Source organism: Nothobranchius furzeri, chromosome 14 (genome assembly GCF_043380555.1).
Source record: "Nothobranchius furzeri strain GRZ-AD chromosome 14, NfurGRZ-RIMD1, whole genome shotgun sequence".
Lineage (NCBI taxonomy): Eukaryota > Metazoa > Chordata > Actinopteri > Cyprinodontiformes > Nothobranchiidae > Nothobranchius > Nothobranchius furzeri.
In genome coordinates, this window is record NC_091754.1 from 18,935,388 (window position 1) to 18,954,368 (window position 18,981).

At 40.7% G+C, this 18,981-nt stretch overlaps 2 protein-coding genes and 1 long non-coding RNA gene across 4 annotated transcripts in view; 2 read left to right on the forward strand and 1 right to left on the reverse strand.

Annotated features, from left to right (window-relative positions):
* The window catches only part of LOC107390086 (activin receptor type-1), a 48,180-nt gene extending 45,150 nt beyond the window's left edge, over window positions 1-3,030 (reverse strand). Inside the window, exon 1 of the mRNA XM_015966616.3 lies at window positions 2,808-3,030. The gene's annotated coding sequence lies outside the window, so the exon portion shown is untranslated. The remainder of the gene's footprint in view (window positions 1-2,807) is intronic.
* Window positions 3,031-8,614: 5,584 nt separating this feature from the next.
* Window positions 8,615-9,289, forward strand: LOC139062708 (uncharacterized). Its single transcript, XR_011516278.1, has 3 exons — window positions 8,615-8,653; window positions 8,729-8,798; window positions 8,865-9,289. It is a non-coding gene; the product is annotated as an uncharacterized lncRNA (long non-coding RNA).
* Window positions 9,290-13,619: 4,330 nt separating this feature from the next.
* Window positions 13,620-18,969, forward strand: LOC107390085 (uncharacterized protein C7orf57 homolog). 2 transcript variants are annotated; one of them, XM_015966615.3, is made up of 8 exons: window positions 13,620-13,813; window positions 14,002-14,048; window positions 14,179-14,334; window positions 14,406-14,502; window positions 14,620-14,728; window positions 14,976-15,061; window positions 18,368-18,460; window positions 18,723-18,969. In XM_015966615.3, the coding sequence occupies exons 1-7, from the start codon at window positions 13,740-13,742 to the stop codon at window positions 18,450-18,452; spliced, it is 654 nt and encodes a 217-aa protein (XP_015822101.1). In that variant the 5' UTR covers window positions 13,620-13,739; the 3' UTR covers window positions 18,453-18,460; window positions 18,723-18,969. The 2 variants fall into 2 exon arrangements, with proteins under 2 accessions (XP_015822101.1, XP_054602964.1); XM_054746989.2 differs by having other exon boundaries at window positions 13,651-13,813; window positions 14,191-14,334.
* Window positions 18,970-18,981: the final 12 nt, after the last annotated feature.

Genomic DNA, 18,981 nt, shown 5'->3' on the forward strand with positions numbered 1-18,981 from the left:
ATTTTCCCTGGTGATAGGGGGCGGCAGATACCTAAATCGTTGCAAGCAAGCTGTATTTTTGTGTTGGAGTAAGACCTTACCAACAGATGCCAATTAGGGTCAAGAAGCCCTGGGAAGTGCAAACTTTAGCTAAATAACAAGCACATCAGACTCCCTTTCATCACTGGCAACAAATGAACAGGTAAATGTGTAAAACAGCAACATTTAACAATGATGAAAAATTTGTGCCCGTTTGTTACAAATCAGTAAGTGCATTCTGTCTTCATGGGCTCCCATGGAAGGAAACATGGCATCTAATATGGCGTCGCCCTGAGACTTAGACCCCCTCCTATGTATTTTAGATCCGATTTTTATGGTTAAATGTTACAAAGCCGCCAATATTTTTCAACAACTGGGCATCATTTAATTCATTTTCAACAACATTTTGATGAATATTTCCAGAAATGAATGGCAAAAACTACACATAGTCTCCTTAAGTTTCTGAACTGAAGATTAGACGGCGTTTCATTTAAACAGCAAACCTGTTACCCGACAATCCTGTAATCTTTAAAATGATAGTTATGAATTTTAAAAAAATGCAGGAACTAGGGATGGACAATATATCGGCATCAAAATCGGCATCAGCTGATCTTATCAATTTTAACATTTCGATATCAGTCCAACAAATAAAAGCGGGCCGATATTAACAACCGATATTTTTTCCGTCTTGTCTCCATTTGTTTGACTGTTTCAGACGGTGGTGGGAGGTGTGCAATTTTTAAGTCATGTGAACAGTGAATGTAATCATCTCAGAACCGTAAATGTGTGTGTACATAAATAATGTAAATTCAGCTTTAATCATTTTCATTCTATACAAAATTGCTGATTTTAGAAGCGTTAATGTCAGCATATTGATAGCTGCAAATATCGGTTATCAGCCATAACATTGATTTTAATATTGGATATAAGGCCAAAATTTTCATATTGGTGCATCACTGGCAGATACTAAGTGTGCTTAAAACCTGGTACTACCACCACAGGTAGTCTCCACCAGTAACCGCCACCAGGGCAGCAGTAGCTCAGTAGGAAAGCAGCTTGGCCATTTAAGGGCTGCCCGACCAATCCCAGCTCCTTCCAGGGAATTCTGCTGTGTCTTTGACCAAGACACTTCACCTAACTTGCCTATGCTGGTGGTGGTCAGAGGGGCCGATAGCGCAAAATAGCTGCCCGCTTCAGGGCAGCTATAATTACATCATAGTATATCATCACTATCGCAGTCATATAAACACTTTCTGCTCTTACCTTGTGGCCAGGCTGGACTACACACTACGTTTGTGTTGAGTAGTTCTCGAGCACCACTCATGAATCGGCTTCCTCAAACTCACAACTCAACCTGACCGGGTAACAGAGCAAAATAAATCACATTTGACTAAAATTGCCATTAAAACTGAAAGTTATGCCAGTTATTTCAAAAATGTAATGCAGGAAACAAAGTCTGAAAATGTTTTAGCCATTCATCGACCAGTTTTACTGCAGGAGATTAATTTGTTTAATAAAGAAACTTTGAATGAGTTGGAAATCTGGAGGTGAAAAGCTCTAGAACAAGGTTCCTAAGAGCTTCTGGACTGAAACCTACCACCCCAGACTGCCTGACGTCCTTTTATCTGACCAGTCTGCCTCCCTGGGAGTGCCCGACACCCACAAAGAAGACAACGCTCAGAAACTGGTCAGCGATGGAGTAACATTCTCCAGACCACACAAATACACAGCCACCAAGTGCCACTCAACACAGACACAGACATCAACATCCTCATCTTTGAATCTAAACTGGAAAAGGAATAAATAAACTCTGCGTCTTTGTGATGATTATCAACATCGTCTGGTCTGCTAATTGACTCTAATCCACGCAGATAAGATATTCTCTCTCACAGAAAACTATTGTCACATTTAAATGAGATCAAACAGTTCATTCAGGTGTCACCTTGAAAGCATCACAAAATTAATCAGGTGTTGGCTCCAATCACAGAGGAACCAATGGTGCCAGTTCACTTTATTTCAAGGATTATTGAAGAACAAGCATCAAATGTTGGGGGTGAAGAAGCAGATCTCTTGTCCTGCGGTTGAATCTTCAGCATATTCAGCCAGCTTTTTAACACCCTGGTAATGAAGTTTGCACATTCTCATCAGCTTCGCATTAGCATGCATCCTGTTAGGTGTGAATATCCCTCCCCAGGGTTAAAGCCCGTCAAAAACTTCTCTTTTTTTAACACAGGGGCCTGTCTTTTAGCGTTTCTCTAATGCAGAGTGGCTGAAAACTAACCCACAGACCAGAGAAGCACCACGCTGTGATTTCTGCCCTCCCCTCCCGCTGCATCGAGATTGTGATGTTAATGATGCCCAACGTGCAATGACGGGACAACACCATCTAACAAAAACGAGCCTACCGAAAGGCGGTTTGCACGACAAAAACTCCTAACTAGTCACGTCTAGATGCGATGTCGTGGGTCTGATCAGACGGGAGGGGAAATAACGAAAATCCCGATGTCTGGCTGTTTGAAACCACGAATTTAGTCTTTTTTACTGACGATTATCATCACTATTTGTCACCAGAGGAGATGTAGCTGTAGCCTAGGAGAAAGGTGCGTAAATAAAAGCAGCATAAATGTAACGAGAATCATAAAATATCACAGGGGTGGAAAAAAAGCAAAGCTAGGAGGACACATGGATTATTGAGAGAAACCATCAGCAAACTTTTCCACGTCATATTATTTTTACGCACAGTCGTTACCCTCTTCTCAAAACGCATTTAGGCTTCGGTAAAAACTTACCTGCGGGTGATTTTTCAAAGTGCTTTGCGACGAGGGTTCGCTAACAGGCGCAGCTCCCGAGAGTCATCCGACAAAATCCGACTTGTTTTCCAAAGTCTGGAAAGCGGAGTCTTCATGACGCCAACATTATCGTCTGTCTGTCGCTGGTTTGGGGAATAAAAAGAAGTGACCAACTTCACTTGCTGCGAAGAGAACGAAACTGAAGACTCATTTTGTAACGTTTACGGGAGGTTCGCCAGTCTGGTCTGGCGGCGGCGTTTCGAAGGCAAAAAGCCAGGATTGGTTGAGGAAGTTACCTTGTTGCGACTTACTACAGTACTCGAGCGACAGCAAACGAAATGACGCATGTAGCCGCTTCCGGAGAAACATTTCAAAATAAAAGACGATAAACTTTGAATTCAAAACACCTGAGTTACCATTAAAATATATAATTAACAAGAACACCCCAAAAGAAAAAGCATTAAAATACCATTTCATACAATTAATCATGCACTTTGGCAAAAACTTAATGTGCCTAATAGTTTGAAGATTGATCAACCAATGATAAATTTCATTGAACCTAGCCTAAATGTAAAACAAAAACAAACGTATAAAATGTGTAAATAACATAGCTCGTTTCATTTGCTCGTTTCCATCACTTTGAAATATTTTCTAGTTAAAAGCATTTTGCAGAGGGATTAAATTTTTTTGAATGCACGCCATAAATTTTTGATTGTTTCATTATAGTCTTTTTTCCTGTTCATGCACATTTCATTTTATATGCAATTTAATAGTCACTGCATGCCATATTAAAACACATAAAGTGTGTCACCTAATATAACATGGTAAAGAAAAATTAACTTATTCAAATATCAAGAATGAACATGTCATCACCAAGATATATGTCATATCATTTTATTTTACTCAACATGTTGTACTTTTGTATGCAATTTTTAGATTTATTTTTTGTGTCGTATTGAGTAGGAATAAAAAATCTTGTTGGGTTACCTTGTTGAAGTGTGTTGTAGAGCTTTGTTAAAATTGCTACAAAAATAAAATTACCAAAGCCTTTGGCACTATGCTTCATACCACAACACACTTGCATCAGTTGCCAAGAGTTATATTGATTCACTAACTAATCAAGAAATATGAATTGAGCACAAAATCATCCAATGTCAAAAGTTAAAATCCATTAAATCTAAAATCGCAGCATGTCTAAATAAAAAAAATCGTATGTTATCGTTTCTTAGCTATAAGTACTGACATTTTAAGCACACAAGTATTTTTTGCTGAAATAAAGTGAACATTTCCTGTTGCAGATGTATAATAGCTGTCCAACTTGACACACTCCCTTTTAAAAGGACTTTGATAATGTCTCTTGCTCTGCCTGCGCATGTTCCCAAAATTTAGGGGTAGGCTAGAGACTAGAGGCCCATAGACCTTCTTTTGAAACAGCAATTAGTTGAAAAAATGTTTATCCGTGTGAATATTATCACATTTTTATCATCAGTGATGTCAGCTGAAAAAAATCTGAGTTTTACATATGAAGTCAATTATCAAATGGCTCAAACTAATAAAACTCACATTAATGAACAAACCGAGCACGTGAGCATGTGGTCCATAATGTCCAATTTTGTCCTTATTCACATTTTATTTTAACATTAGTCTGTTTTCCGCCCTGAGCCTTCCGTTACCAGCAGCAGGGCTGCCAACTTTTACAAAAGTCTTGGAGTGAGATATATTTGTTTTACTTTAGAGGTGAGGGGGACACAACCGACATAAGGACCGGACAAACTTGCCAAATGTGGGACAACATGAAATTCCAATGCAACGAAATGAAAAACAGAAATAGGTGAAAATTTTTATCCTGCCTTTCAATATCACTGTTACATATAATTATTGTTATTATTATATATTTCAGGTCTATTTGAATTAAACTTAAACAGCAAAAGCTTTATACTATCACACAGTTTCAAGTGAACTCAGACTTTTCTACAGTGGCTCTGAGTAACTTAAGCTGTAATAATTTTTAAACAGTGAAATCCTGTTTTAAAATGTAAGTCAAATTCAATAAAATTTGCAGGTTTAACCAGTCTATCAGTGTTTTCATACAAAATTTCAACTGAATTTCCACAACCGAGTGATAATAAAAGTACCAGTAATATTTTAGATCCATTTATGTTTATTTAGAAATAATTTTCCACTAATATCAACATCCATTGAAAAAAATGTCCATACTCTTGCAATTTTCTTCTTACTTAAGAAATAAAATGGAATTTATTCTACAATGACAACAAATCTCTAAATATTTAAGAGATATCACTGACTTAAAGAGCAAGTAATGTCTAAATTAACCTTTTTTTTGCTGATAAACTGTAGAAATGAGTGTCCACTAGTGTTTTAAATGTTGTATTCATTATTTTATCATTTTGGTGCTCTTTCTTTAAAAATAAAAAAAAAATTCTGCAAAAATACCACAGCATAGTGCCACCTTCAGCTTAAAGCATAGAGTTTGAGTCATTTTGAATACACTTTAGCCAATGGCTAAAGAGAAAGATACTACGTAAACCAGTAGAGTACTACGTAGCAGCTCTGTGTCAAAGTTATAAAAGCAACGAGCATCTCGGCCACGCCTTGTGGCGAGTTGGGAGTTGGATTTGCAAGTGAGTGTAGGACGGTTAGCGGTAGTTCAGCATTAGCACATAGCGTTAGCGTATCCTAATCTTTAGCATAGCTTTTAGTGTTATTTAGTGTTAGCTTGGCTGTTGGATAGTGTAGTTTAGTTAGTGTTTAGCTGTTAGTGTTATTAGGAAAGTAGTTCGTGTTTAGTGTTCCATATCGTGTTAGTATGGTGAGAAGGTGTAGTGTAGTGGGGTTGCGGTGGCTCTGTGGGGTTGCACTCCTTTCTACTGGACTTAGAAATTAGTTGCCAGTGATTGTGCGTAATCGGTGTCTGGAAAACAGTCAGCTCCCGCCTGGTGCTGTAGTTTGCAACCAGCATTTTACCTGCGATTCCTTCGCCAACATGATGGAGTTTGAACCGGATTGTTCTGCACGCCTCCGTTTGAAGAGGGAGGCTGTGCCCACCGAGGCTCTTCCACGATTTAGATGCAGCAAACCGACTCTGCTCCCCCACCATGGCGGGTTCCAGTCTGAGGTGAGTAAGCTAAATAAAAATTTTAACATCTTCTAAAGACAATTCCCTACCTAAATGCAATGTTTGAGAGACGTGGTTCATTTCATTTAGCTAATATCAGTCTGCACTGCCTTTGGGCTGATATGTCAAGTTCACAAAATGTGGAACGAGCTGTAAGGTTGGGATCAGCGGCGAATCGGAACAAACCTCGAAGCCCTGGCCGACGAAACGGTCCACATGACTACTACTGTCAGGCTCGGAGAAAATTCGGGTTGCTTTTGTGTCAGTCGGTAATTCTGCAACAGTGAATCTAACTAACACAGCTCTAGTTGACAGACATCATTACAGCATGAAATCCAGCTTTACACCACAGCGTGACCCGTTTCTGTAAGAAATTCTGTTCAGGAGGTTGCATTTCAGGCTCTCCACATCACATGTGACTGACTTTTATGTTATAATAACGATCACACACTAGGAATGTCATAAAGCGCCTATATAGGACAGTTTCTTTTGTATATTATCTGACTTTATAAACTCCCAACAACAATGTGCTTCTACAGGTGCTGGCCAGTAAATTAGAATATCATCAAAAGGTTGAAAATATTTCAGTAATTCCATTCAAAACGTGAAACTTGTACATTATATTCATGCAATGCACACAGACCAATGTATTTCCGATGTTTATTACGTTTAATTTTGATATTTATAGGTGACAACCAATGAAAACATCAAATCTGGTATCTCAGAAAATTAGAATATTCTAAAGGCCAATGAAAAAATGTTTGTTTCTCTAATGTTGGCCAACTGAAAAGAATGAACATGAAAAGAATGTGCATGTATAGCACTCAATACTTAGTCGGGGCTCCTTTTGCCTCAATAACTGCAGTAATGCGGCGTGGCATGGACTCGATCAGTCTGTGGCACTGCTCAGGTGTTATGAGAGCCCAGGTTGCTCTGATAGTCGTCTTCAGCTCCTCTGCATTGTTGGGTCTAGCGTATTGCATCCTCCGCTTCACAATACCCCATAGATTTTCTATGGGGTTAAGGTCAGGCGAGTTTGCTGGCCAATCAAGGACAGGGATACCGTGATCCTTGAACCAGGTGCTGGTGGTTTTGGCACTGTGTGCAGGTGCCAAGTCCTGTTGAAAGGTGAAGTCTGCATCCCCATAAAGTTGGTCAGCAGCAGGAAGCATGAAGTGCTCTAAAACTTCCTGGTAGACGGCTGCATTGACCCTGGACCTCAGGAAACAGAGTGGGCCAACACCGGCAGATGACATGGCACCCCACACCATCACTGACGGTGGAAACTTTACACTGGACCTCATGCAACGTGGATTCTGTGCTTCTCCGCTCTTCCTCCAGACTCTGGGTCCTTGATTTCCAAAGGAAATGCAGAACTTGCTTTCATCAGAAAACATAACTTTGGACCACTCAGCATCAGTCCAGTCCTTTTTGTCCTTGGCCCAGGCGAGACGCTTCTTGCGCTGTTTCTTGTTCAAGAGTGGCTTGACACACGGAATGCGACACCTGAATCCCATGTCTTTCATGAGTCTCCTCGTGGTGGTTCTTGAAGCGCTGACTCCAGCTGCAGTCCACTCTTTGTGGATCTCCCCCACATTTTTGAATGGGTTTGTCGTCACAATTCTCTGCAGGGTGCGGTTATCCCTAACACTTTTTTCTACCACATTTTTTCCGTCCCTTCGCCTGTCTGTTAATGTGCTTGGACACAGAGCTCTGCGAACAGCCAGCTTCTTTAGCAATCACCTTTTGTGTCTTGCCCTCCTTGTGCAAGGTGTCAATGATTGTCTTTTGGACAGCTGTTAAGTCAGAAGTCTTCCCCATGATTGTGGTGCCTTCAAAACAAGACTGAGGGACCTTTTAAAGGCCTTTGCAGGTGTTTTGAGTAAATCAGCTGATTAGAGTGGCAGCAGGTGTCTTCTATATTCAGCCTTTTCAGAATATTCTAATTTTTTGAGATACCAAATTTGGAGTTTTCATTAGTTGTCACTTATGAATATCTAATTTAAATGTAATGAACATTGGAAATACATTGGTCTGTGTGCATTGCATGAATATAATGTACAAGTTTCACGTTTTGAATGGAATTACTGAAATATTTTCAACCTTTTGATGATATTCTAATTTACTGGCCAGCACCTGTATTTTTTTTCAGGCTAAATCTACCCAAGACACTGGCTGTCAGACTGATTTAGTAATCTGCAAGAATGCACTTGTCCAGGCTGACGTGAAGCCTTACCAGCGAAGCAAAGGTGAATAATTTTTAATAATCGTCTATGTAAACATTTTATTATTACCTTCTAGTTTTAATTTGTTTTACAGATTATTGTTACACGTGATTTTGTGTTCTTTTAATTATTTATAAATGTGCTGCTTCTTTGTTTTTACATAGCCAGCCAGAAGAGCTCACAGCCGCAGTGTGTCTTGTGACACAGGGACCATGATGGAAATTCATCTTCCAGAAAGTCTCAGAGCAGCGTCCACACCCCTGAAAAGACCAAGATGTGAGGTGTCTGCTGTTGATTCCAGCTTCCACCTCAGTGACAGTGCAAGCTCAGTGAACTGTTCAAGGTAAAAAAAAATTAAAACATTTCAGAATTTTTAAGATATTAACAATTAAATTAACGTATGTAATTACATCATGACATCATGAAGGAGGCTACCGATTCTGCCCCTGGGACACTTGGTGGTGACGTGTGAGCTGATTCACCTGGTAAATAACTTTTACATTAAGTATTTTGTTCTTTGCTATCAAAAGTAAATTAACTAATAACCTGCATTATTGCAGGACACTCAGCAAAATATGGACTCTACACCATGAGGCAGGCACACATTAATACTCTATAAGAGCACATAAGGTGAGCAACACCACATATTATTGTACACTGTCCTGGATTTGTTTTCTTTCTGCATCTCATCATTAGCCTGGCTGATCACCTGATAACTCCTGTCATCTGGTTATGACAGCATGAGGATGTCCTCACACACCTGTAACCTATCAGCTCATCTGGCAGAATAGAGAGAGAAGAGACAACACCACATCTCCTGTTCCTGGAAAGCCTTCAGCCATCCTTCGATGACTGAGAACCTCCATCAGCTCTGTCTCCTGTCTGCCTACAATTATTATAATAAATGTTGTGTTTGACAAGTTTTTTGTGCTGCCAAATGTCTCATTTTGATTCCAGTTTTGATATTTTAATGGATATTTATAAATTACATTAATTGAATTATCACATTGTTGCATGTTTAACTAGCTCTATTGTGATGAATTAAACTAGCACCTCACTGTTAAAAGCTCGTTTTAATTTCAAGCATGTTTAAGTATTTATGGACATGAACAAAAACAGGAAATATATTAATTAAAAAAATCTCAATTTATATAACAAATAAGGGGGAAAGAGTAATTGAAAGGCACATTCTTCTGGAAGCTCCTGATCCTGACGACACCAGCAGAGGAGACCACCTGCAGACACCAGAGGAGCACCTACAACCAAGAGAACAGCTGGTATCAGTAAATAATGAAATCAGGGCAGTTTTAGTGGGCTGTTTGGGATTGTGTAACATAAATGAACACATTACAGAATAATTTTCTCATGGGGTATTTTCATAACTTTCTGCAGCAGACTGTAACTTAAGCCCGGGGCTCCTGGAGAGCTGCTATCCAGCACGTTTCAGTGGTTTTCCTGCTTTGACAGGTTAGATTAGCTGTTAAGCAGCCCAGCTATTTGTTGCTGATTAAAACCAGGTGTGTTGAAGCAGATAAACCTCTAAAACATGCTGAATACTAGCTCTCTAGGGCCATGGAGCCAAACCCTGCAGCTAATCTAACACTATGGCTAACGGCTACTTACCATTCAGAGCTGGTTCTGTTGGGTCGGTTCCGGTAGTTTCAGGCAACTCACAAGCTCAAAACAATAAGGCTCAGGTCCGCTTGTTTCCTCCAAATAGACTTGGTCCCTTTCTTCTCGAGTGTCTGGGTAAGGAGGGAGAGAAACGTTCTCCACTTCTAATGACTGCTCGGAGTGAAGGGAGCTAGCATCGTCTCGTTACCCATCGTCTTCGTCACTGCCGCGGCTCCGCCCTCTCGGTCCGCCAGGCAACGCCTACTAATGTTGCAGTTTTTAAAATTGATACGTGGGTGGAGTAAGACTCTGAGGCACACTTGACCTGCTCTTTAAATCTCTGAAAAAAATCCGATCTTAGGAGTTCAGACTTTTTTTCTGAGAAATCTGAGACCAAGTCAAGATGTCTGTTCAATCCTCTCAGCATTTCTGTAATGTGCTTTAAACTGGTGTAGCTTAACTAACACAACCCCAGCACCTCATCTGTGTTCAAATCTTTGGATTTTAGCATAAACCTGTCAAATTTGGGGACACCTGCTTTTGACAAACAAGGTTTATGTGACTCAGATTTTCTGCACAGTTTCATATCAGACTCCTCACAGTGAAGTTCAAGAGTTGGGATTGCTAAACCGTTGCTCGGCCCAATCTGTCATGGTAGTGGGGAGTTTCCTGACCCAAGACATGCAGAAAGACACTAGTAAAAATAAGAATGTTTTATTTTGCAAGGGAAACTAAAGGTGCACCGCCAGATGTGGCGGTGATGGTAAGCACAGCTTCGGGGCTGGGAGGTAGGATGGAGATCCAAGATACTGAGGGGGAAGTCAGGACTGGGGAGAGCTGCGGAGATGGGGAATCCAGAATCCAGTGGGGTGAGCGGTGGGAAAGAGGGTCGGTCCAGACGTGGATGGAGATCAGGCTTGAAGGTGAAATCTGGGTTATTGCAGGAACGGTCAGTGGCGAGGGTTCCTGGTGAGGACAAGACAGGGATACATTCAAAACAACAACAACAACGATGACAGATAGTGAGCACAAGGCAAAGGACTTAAGCTATAGTTATCTCTATAATGGCAATAGCTACCCAAAGTGAGTAATCATCCAGCAAAGCGAAGTGATCTCCCAGCTCCTGGACCGGTTGATTTGGAATTGACTGCAGCTGGCCGCCCTCAGGAACTGCCTACCTGCAGCGACTGAAGCAAGGTGAACCGAATAGTGCAGCACTCACCCCAGATCCTGACATAATCTCGTCTGCTGCTGCCCATGTTAGCTTAATATTGTTTTTAGACAGTAAAAAGTGCATGGGAAAAAAAATCTTTTCGGAAAAAGTGGGGGTGGGGGGGACATGTCCCCCCCCCCCCAAAATATGTCCATGCCTCCATCAGAGAGACTGCACTTCCCTAAGCTGCAGGAGCAGCACCAGCCTCTGGTCCTGCAGCTACACCGAGCTAGTTCCACCGTGAGGGGGATTCACACCCGTAGGGCTGCAGGACCAGAGGAGGAACCAGCTGACTACCTGAACAATGTTTTTCTGGAAGTCTTCAACGTCCTGCAGCATTCTACAGTCCCTGTCTGCCTCAAATTCTCCATCGTTGCTTCTGACAATAAGAAACAAGTCTATATTTTCTGGTGGAGAGTGTAATCTGACATGCATCTGATTCTGTTTTAGGGGGTGGTTCTGCAGCTTCTAGAGCTGGTTGGACAAAGGAGGATGCTTCAGAACATGAAGAACATGATGAACAACCCTGATCCTCCTCCTCCGCCAGACGGTCGTAAGAAGACAGCAAGATCCCTGCAACTACTTTACCTATTTTGTTGAAAAATATTGACTCAAAATACTCAAATAAATTTTTAAAAGTTTCTAAAGTTTTGAGACATCTTGAAAACTTCTTTGCAAAACCTGCTTGTAGTTCATCATCAACAGTCAAAGCCCAGTTAGACTCTGGCTCTAAGGAATAAGGATGTGATCTGTGTAATATATGATATTTCTGATTTTGCCAAGTAAAAGTACATCTAATGATGTACTGACAAGCAGGGTCATGTCTCAGGGATAAAAAGTATCTATTATCTACAAAACACAGTAGATTTTAAATCCACAGCATGAAATTTAGATGTTTGAATAAAGCAAAATGCAAAAATTCAAATTGCAGTAAACTTTCACATATTTTGACTGTCATGTTTTAACCGATTGTTCAAAAAGTTTCATATTGGTTGATAAATATTGAAATTTATAAATATTAGTTTTAATACTGTCATAATCCAACTAAATGTTCACCAATGATCAGCTTTCATAGGATTAATTTATTAATGACTGTTTGGGGAAAAAAACCTGCACCCCCCACAAATTATACATCAAAATGAGCGGCTCGGCTGTGTGAGGTGTGCTATTATATTTCCAAGTGATCTGATTTACCTTGGTGAAATTATTAGTAAAAAACTTCAAAGAATTTCTCATTTTTGGGCAGATTGATGCGCTTTCAAACTTTGAGTGTGTGGTGTATTAAAATTTGCATAAAAACTGTCTTGTGCCAGGTTGCAGGTGAATTTCTTCAAGAATTTATATATATATATATATATATATATATATATATATATATATATATATATATATATATATCATCATCAGAATAATTTATTCAGTATTTATTTATTTTTTAATAATACATTTTGTCCAGAGCAGCAAAATTTCCCTAAAGTTTAAAAAACAAAGCATGTAACTAGACATTCTCATCCTGCACCAGACTCAATACCATCCAGACTCTATCACTGAGTTGTTCCAAGATGGTGGAATGACTTGCTGATTGCTACCAGAACAAGGTAGTCCCCTTCCATCTGTAAGAAATTCTGAAGACTTAGATCTTCAGAGAGCATCTCCTGGAGCTCCTTCCCTGCACCTCCCTTCTTGCTCAGCAACACTCTTTGTGCACTTCCCCCTTGCACTCCATTTCCACAGTCACCCCTGACTGGAGTTCTTCCCTCTTATAGTTATGGATAACAGTTATAGTAGCTGAGAGTGATTCATAAATAGTGAGTGACCTGCACTTGTAGCTTTCTGAGTCAGAGGACTCCAAAGCACTTTACAACTTCACTACATTCCTTCATTCACACACTAATGGTGATGAGCTACATCGAAGCTACAGCTGCCTTGGGGCACACAGACGGAGGTGAGGCTGCCGTAAACAGATGGCTGATCAAAAACATTAAAGCGTGACAATAAAGCATGAGTAAAAGTAATCTGCAAGGGCGGAAAAAAATCAGTGGATTTATTGTGCCTTTTTCATCTTCAAAATTAGATATGAAAGGGATTTTAAATAAAAATAGATATACTATTTTACTTTCAAAAATTGAACCCATTTTGTCACGTATTTGGAAACATTCAGCCACTAAACTAAAGCTCATAACTGCATCTTTTGTTTTGTCTGGAAAATCTCTAAACAGTTTCTGTGCAACAATATGTATTTAGCTGCGAGATTAAAATACCGCAACATTTTAGACATCTGCTGAGTGCAGAACCGAGTTTCATTTGTTTTGTGCTGCTCGTTTTGTGGTAAGATTTTGTATTTTAGAATAGAATAGAATAGAATAGAATAGAAAATAGAACAAAAACCTTATTTTATTGTGCCTCAGTGGGAAATTTTAGTTATGTTAAATATAGACAAAAAGCCCATATAGCCTGATGGCATTCAGCTATATTTATACGGTCATAGAATTGAAAATTATTTTATTCCCTGTTGCGTTTCATTCCATAGCGTCAGTCTTATTAATCGAAACCAGATAGACTTGTGATTAATTCCTTTAAAAAGCTAACTGTGAAGCATATATGCTAAACTTGTTTACGTATCCATTCCTGACCAAACCTTTTTTGTAAGTTGTGTTTGTTTTTGTTCTCGGGACTCGTTCACAGTAGCTTCACATCCCCGAGCAGCAGCTGTGTCCCGGGGTTGTCTGGGTAAACCTGTTTCCATGGTGACGAAGTCACAACTTTCAAACGGGAGTAAGCGAAATAAGTTCTTCTCAGCTTCCACGATGGATGCAGGGTACGTTTGACACTTTTTACCATAAATGTTAACTTTAATCTATGTTTTTAACGTTTTTGTGCTGCTATATTCTAAACTTGTTGATAAACTGCCATTATTAAGCTACTGTTAGCAAACCAAACACATACCTTTACCGTTGATGCTAGAAATAACTGCTGTTTTGGGCCATTTTGTTCTTTTTTCACCAGAAATTCCTTTCCCATTTTAAATGACGATCTTGAACCAGGAAAAGCTGGCAAGTACTGTTTTTAAAATGACTTTCTGTTGGTGGACTTCCAGGCAGGGACAGAACCTGGATGTTGTTCTCTGGATTTCTTAGCTTAAAGCTATCTGACCTTTTTCCACATCACACTGAATCACTCCAGGTGTATGTCCAGGTTCAGATGGTCATATCTCTCAGATCCCAGGACTGTCCCCGACAATCCGGAGTCTCCCTGAAGAAAAGGCCAGAGGGAGAAGGGTCGGTGTCCAGGAGAGTGATTCTGATTATGTGAAGCTTGCAAAACAAGGAGGACACAAAGGTAAAACCACCCAGTAGCGTTAAACTGACATGCCTTATTTGTTTTGTTTACAAACTTTTTGTCTCTAACAGGACTTTTGTGGCATGATGGAACAATAACTTCTAAACTAACTTCCTACAAAACACCAGACTGGTTCAGCAATGAATCAGGAGATTCCAACAAACAAAGGTGTTACAGTTTACAATAAGTTACCTCATCTATTGTGGGACGAATAAGCCTTAAACTCATTCACTCAGCCTAATATCAAGTGTTGGTCACATTTCATACCTCAGTTATCTTTTACAGCAAGGATAAGAAAATCCCTGGAGCCCAACAACCACTGAAGCCTCCCTTTTGGACTGAAAATGTGACCGCCAGGGAGAGAGGGGATGGCTGCAGCAATAAAGACAAGGAGGTTAAAAAAAAAAAAGGAAATTATCTAAGTGAGATTAGTGATGAGCCTGCTGCTGCTTTAGTTTCTTTCCAGGTTAAAGTAGAAGAGTTTTTATTGGATGATGTGGTGGTATTTCTTCAAGTTATGGCACATTTCCACAGAGATTTAAACTTAAGTACTAAAACATTGCTCTAAAATGTTAAAAATCTAATATAATAACTATAATCTAATATAACGATTTTTTGTTTTTGTTTGTTTGTTTCTCTAGGGTGAGGACGTGGATGATCTTTGTGACCAGCAGGTGGAGCAGTTTCAGTCACCCATTCACTTTGAGGCCAGCAAATACAAAAGAACGTAAGTGAATGTGGCCACGAGATGGCGATGTTGTCCTCTGTTACAGTTATAGTGATCAGCATTTGACACACCTGTTGAGTTCCTGTATAGCAGGTAATTCAACTGCAATGTTTATTGGAGTTATAGGCAAAAAAAAAGAAAGAAAATTCCTCCCACAATAAATATTTTAAAACCAACATGTTGCTTTTAAAAAGTATTAAACTGGTAATGACACACATGGCAGTTTAAAAAGAGGTTAAAGCAAGTTTTAAAAGAATATTTGGGTGCCTACAGGTCTATTAAATGTCTATTATTACCTAATAGATTTGCATTAGTCCTAAAAATAAATGTAAATTTGAAAATTTAAAGGTCATGGCTTGTAATTTGATTCATTGACTGAAAAATCAAATATTTTGAAAATAAATGGCTAATATTAAATTATCATCACTGTCACACACTTGACAAAGGAAAAGTCTAAGTTTATCATACTCACTCCATGTCAAGTCTGCGGCTTAGAAGAAGAAACAATTTTTTATTTGGCGCCTCTCAAGATAAAAATCATGAGGCGCTTGACAAGAACAAAAATGTAAGAAATAAAGCTAAAAAGGATTAAAAACAATTACAAAATATCATAAAATTGGGGAAAGTAAAACACTGTGATAAAATGTGAGGAACGGGAAAAAAGAAAATGATTAAGAAAGTGGAAATCAGTAGATCCCGGGAAAGGCAGACTTGGTAGAAAGTTGAATGAGGAGAAGTTGATGAAGAATCAACCGAAGGTCACGCACAAGCCAGCTCGAACAGATGAGTTTCCAGCTGATTTTTAAAGTAGAGCACTTAAAGTCCCTTATCATCATCACACACTGGTGAAATTACATCTCTGCATTTGATCCATCTCCATGGGGAGCGATGAGCTGCAGCTGTGGCTGTGCTTGGGAACTATTTGGTGGTTTAACCCCCTGATTCCAACCTGTTAAAGCTGAGTGTCAAGCGGGACACATTGGGTCTCATTTATAAAGTCTTTGGTGTGACTGGACCGTTGATATGAACCAGGGCATTCACTCATACCACTAGTTCACAAGATGAAGTGTTTTTAACATCGTATTTCTTTTATTTTTAGAAAAACTTGTGAAAAGTGTCCAAAAAGTCTTCTTTCTTTCTTTTTTTATGCATCTTTTCAACTATGCAGTAATTAGATTTTTGTCCGTTTATCCTTAAGAGTAGGTTGTGTGTATGCTCTAGTCCCTATGTCACTCTGTTGTGATGACAAAGCAGAAACGCTTATGGCTGCTGTGAACTCTCAGGTCACATAAAACAGCACAAAGTGCAATGGCTGCCAGACATTACTGGACGTGTAGCTGTTTGCTTTGGCTCTCAGCTGATCAGAGGTGTGTGTTCTCTGTGCCGTTGGGAAAATGTCATTGACTTGTCAAAAAATCCCAAAAAGCACAACTGTCACTGCTCCAGAGGCAAAACAGTCGACCCACGTGTAACCCGCGCCAACCCAGAGAGGAAAAATTCACAATATTGCTGTTTATTGTTTAACTTTTCATTATTTTTTATGCCTTTGTAGGAAGATAATAAAAGAGAGCATGAAATGCTTTACTCAAGGCTATGGATGTTGTAGGGCTTTCATGGTTGACACGTCTCTACAACATTGCGTGGTCATCGGGGGCAGTTCCTAGGGAGTGGCAGACCGGGGTGGTGGTCCCCATCTTTAAGAAGGGTGACCTGAGGGTGTGTTCCAACTATAGGGGGATCACACTCCTCAGCCTCCCTGGAAAGGTCTACTCCAAGGTACTGGAGAGGAGGGTCCGATCGATAGTTGAATCTCAGATAGAGGAGGAGCAATGTGGTTTTCGTCCTGGCCGTGGAACTGTGGACCAGCTCTATACCCTTGCAAGGGTGATGGAGGGGGCATGGGAGTTTGCCCAACCAATCCACATGTGCTTTGTGGATTTGGAGAAGGCTTATGACTGTGTCCCCAGGGGCACCCTGTGGGGGACGCTCCAGGAGTATGGGGTGGGTGGCTTTCTGTTAAGGGCCATTCAGTCCCTTTACCAGAGGAGCGTGAGTTTGGTCCGCATAGCCGGTAGTAAGTCGGACCTGTTCCCAGTGAGGGTTGGACTCCGCCAGGGCTGCCCTTTGTCACCGGTTCTGTTCATCACTTTTATGGACAGAATTTCTAGACGCAGCCGTGGTGTGGAGTGTGTCGAGTTTGGTGGCAGGAGAATCTCGTCTCTGCTTTTTGCGGATGATGTGGTCCTCCTAGCTTCATCCAGCTCTGACCTTCAGCTCTTGCTGGGTAGGTTCGCGGCCGAATGTGAAGCGGCTGGGATGAGGATCAGCACCTCCAAATCTGAGACCATGGTTCTCGACCGGAAAAGGGTGGCTTGCCACCTCCGGGTCGGGGGAGAGGTCCTACCTCAAGTGGAGGAGTTTAAGTATCTCGGGGTCTTGTTCACGAGTGAGGGTAGGAGGGATTGGGAGATCGACAGGCGGATTGGTTCGGCGTCTGCAGTGATGCGTACGCTGAGCCGATCTGTCGTGGGGAAGAGGGAGCTGAGCCAGAAAGCCAGGCTCTCGATTTACCGGTCGATCTACGTCCCAATCCTCACCTATGGTCATGAGCTTTGGGTAATGACCGAAAGAACGAGATCGCGGATACAAGCGGCCGAAATGAGTTTCCTCCGTAGGGTGGCCGGGCTCAGCCTTAGAGATAGGGTGAGGAGCTCGGACATTCGGGAGGGACTCGGAGTAGAACCGCTGCTCCTCCGGATCGAAAGGAGCCAGTTGAGGTGGTTTGGGCATCTGGTCAGGATGCCTCCTGGACGCCTCCCCGGGGAGGTGTTTCGGGCATGTCCTGCCGGCAGGAGGCCCCCGGGTCGACCCAGGACACGTTGGAGAGGTTACATCTCCAATCTGGTCCGGGAACGCCTTGGGGTCCTGCCGGAGGAGCTGGTGGACAAGGCCGGGGAGAGGACGGCCTGGAGCTCCCTAGTTGGGATGCTGCCCCCGCGACCCGGACCCGGATAAGCGGAGGAAGACGAGACGAGACGAGACGATGAAATGCTTTAGCTTGCTTTCCAGACTTAGTCATGTGTACTTTGAGAGAATACTTTTGTAATAAGTAGCCAGAGTTTGTCCAGGGATACAAAGTTGGGTCAGTCAACAATAAATCACGTTAAATGTTTAAACTGCATCATCTGCAGTCCCTCTGGCTACCCTAACAGACACTGAGATGATTGAAAACATTATAACATGTTGCTAATTTGATCATTTCATGAAAAAAGTGTTCAAATCTAATAAATTCTCTGCTTTTTTCAGAGTTTTTGACAAGAAACCAGCACCGGTGGACATGTCCAAGCTGCTCCGCTTCGGTTATGCAGAAGAAAACAAACCAGTACAGTGAGGTGTCAAGTAAGCAGCACAACAACCGACTTAGTCTTGTTTATCATCGTAAAAACACTTTATAATGCAGTCAGAATGCATTTGTAACACAATAAAAGCAAATGAAGGATTTTATGAGATGGTTTTATGAATAGCCCTTCTGAAAATACAGAGACACAAATAATAAAGTGGATTAAACCTTTAAGGGCTGAACCATTAGGATTTTATGAAGTATCCTGACAGTATTATGTAGTAATATTAGTGAATGATTAGTTATTTTTCATGCCAACAGGCTGGAGGACTGCCAGAGGCGCTTCTAAAGCTAGAAGAGTAGACGCCATCTTTTCTTCTTACAATCTGTGTCACGCTGAGCCACAACAAGCATTTAAATTGGTTTTCAAATGTTGAATTAAAAAAATTAGTTTTTTATTTATTTTTCTTGTTATTGGAACCTGATTATATACATCTCTTAAGTTTTGTGCTGTTTCTGTTAAAAAATATTTGACACGTGATTAAAATAAAGTTGAAAATATTCAAAATTTCTCTTTTTT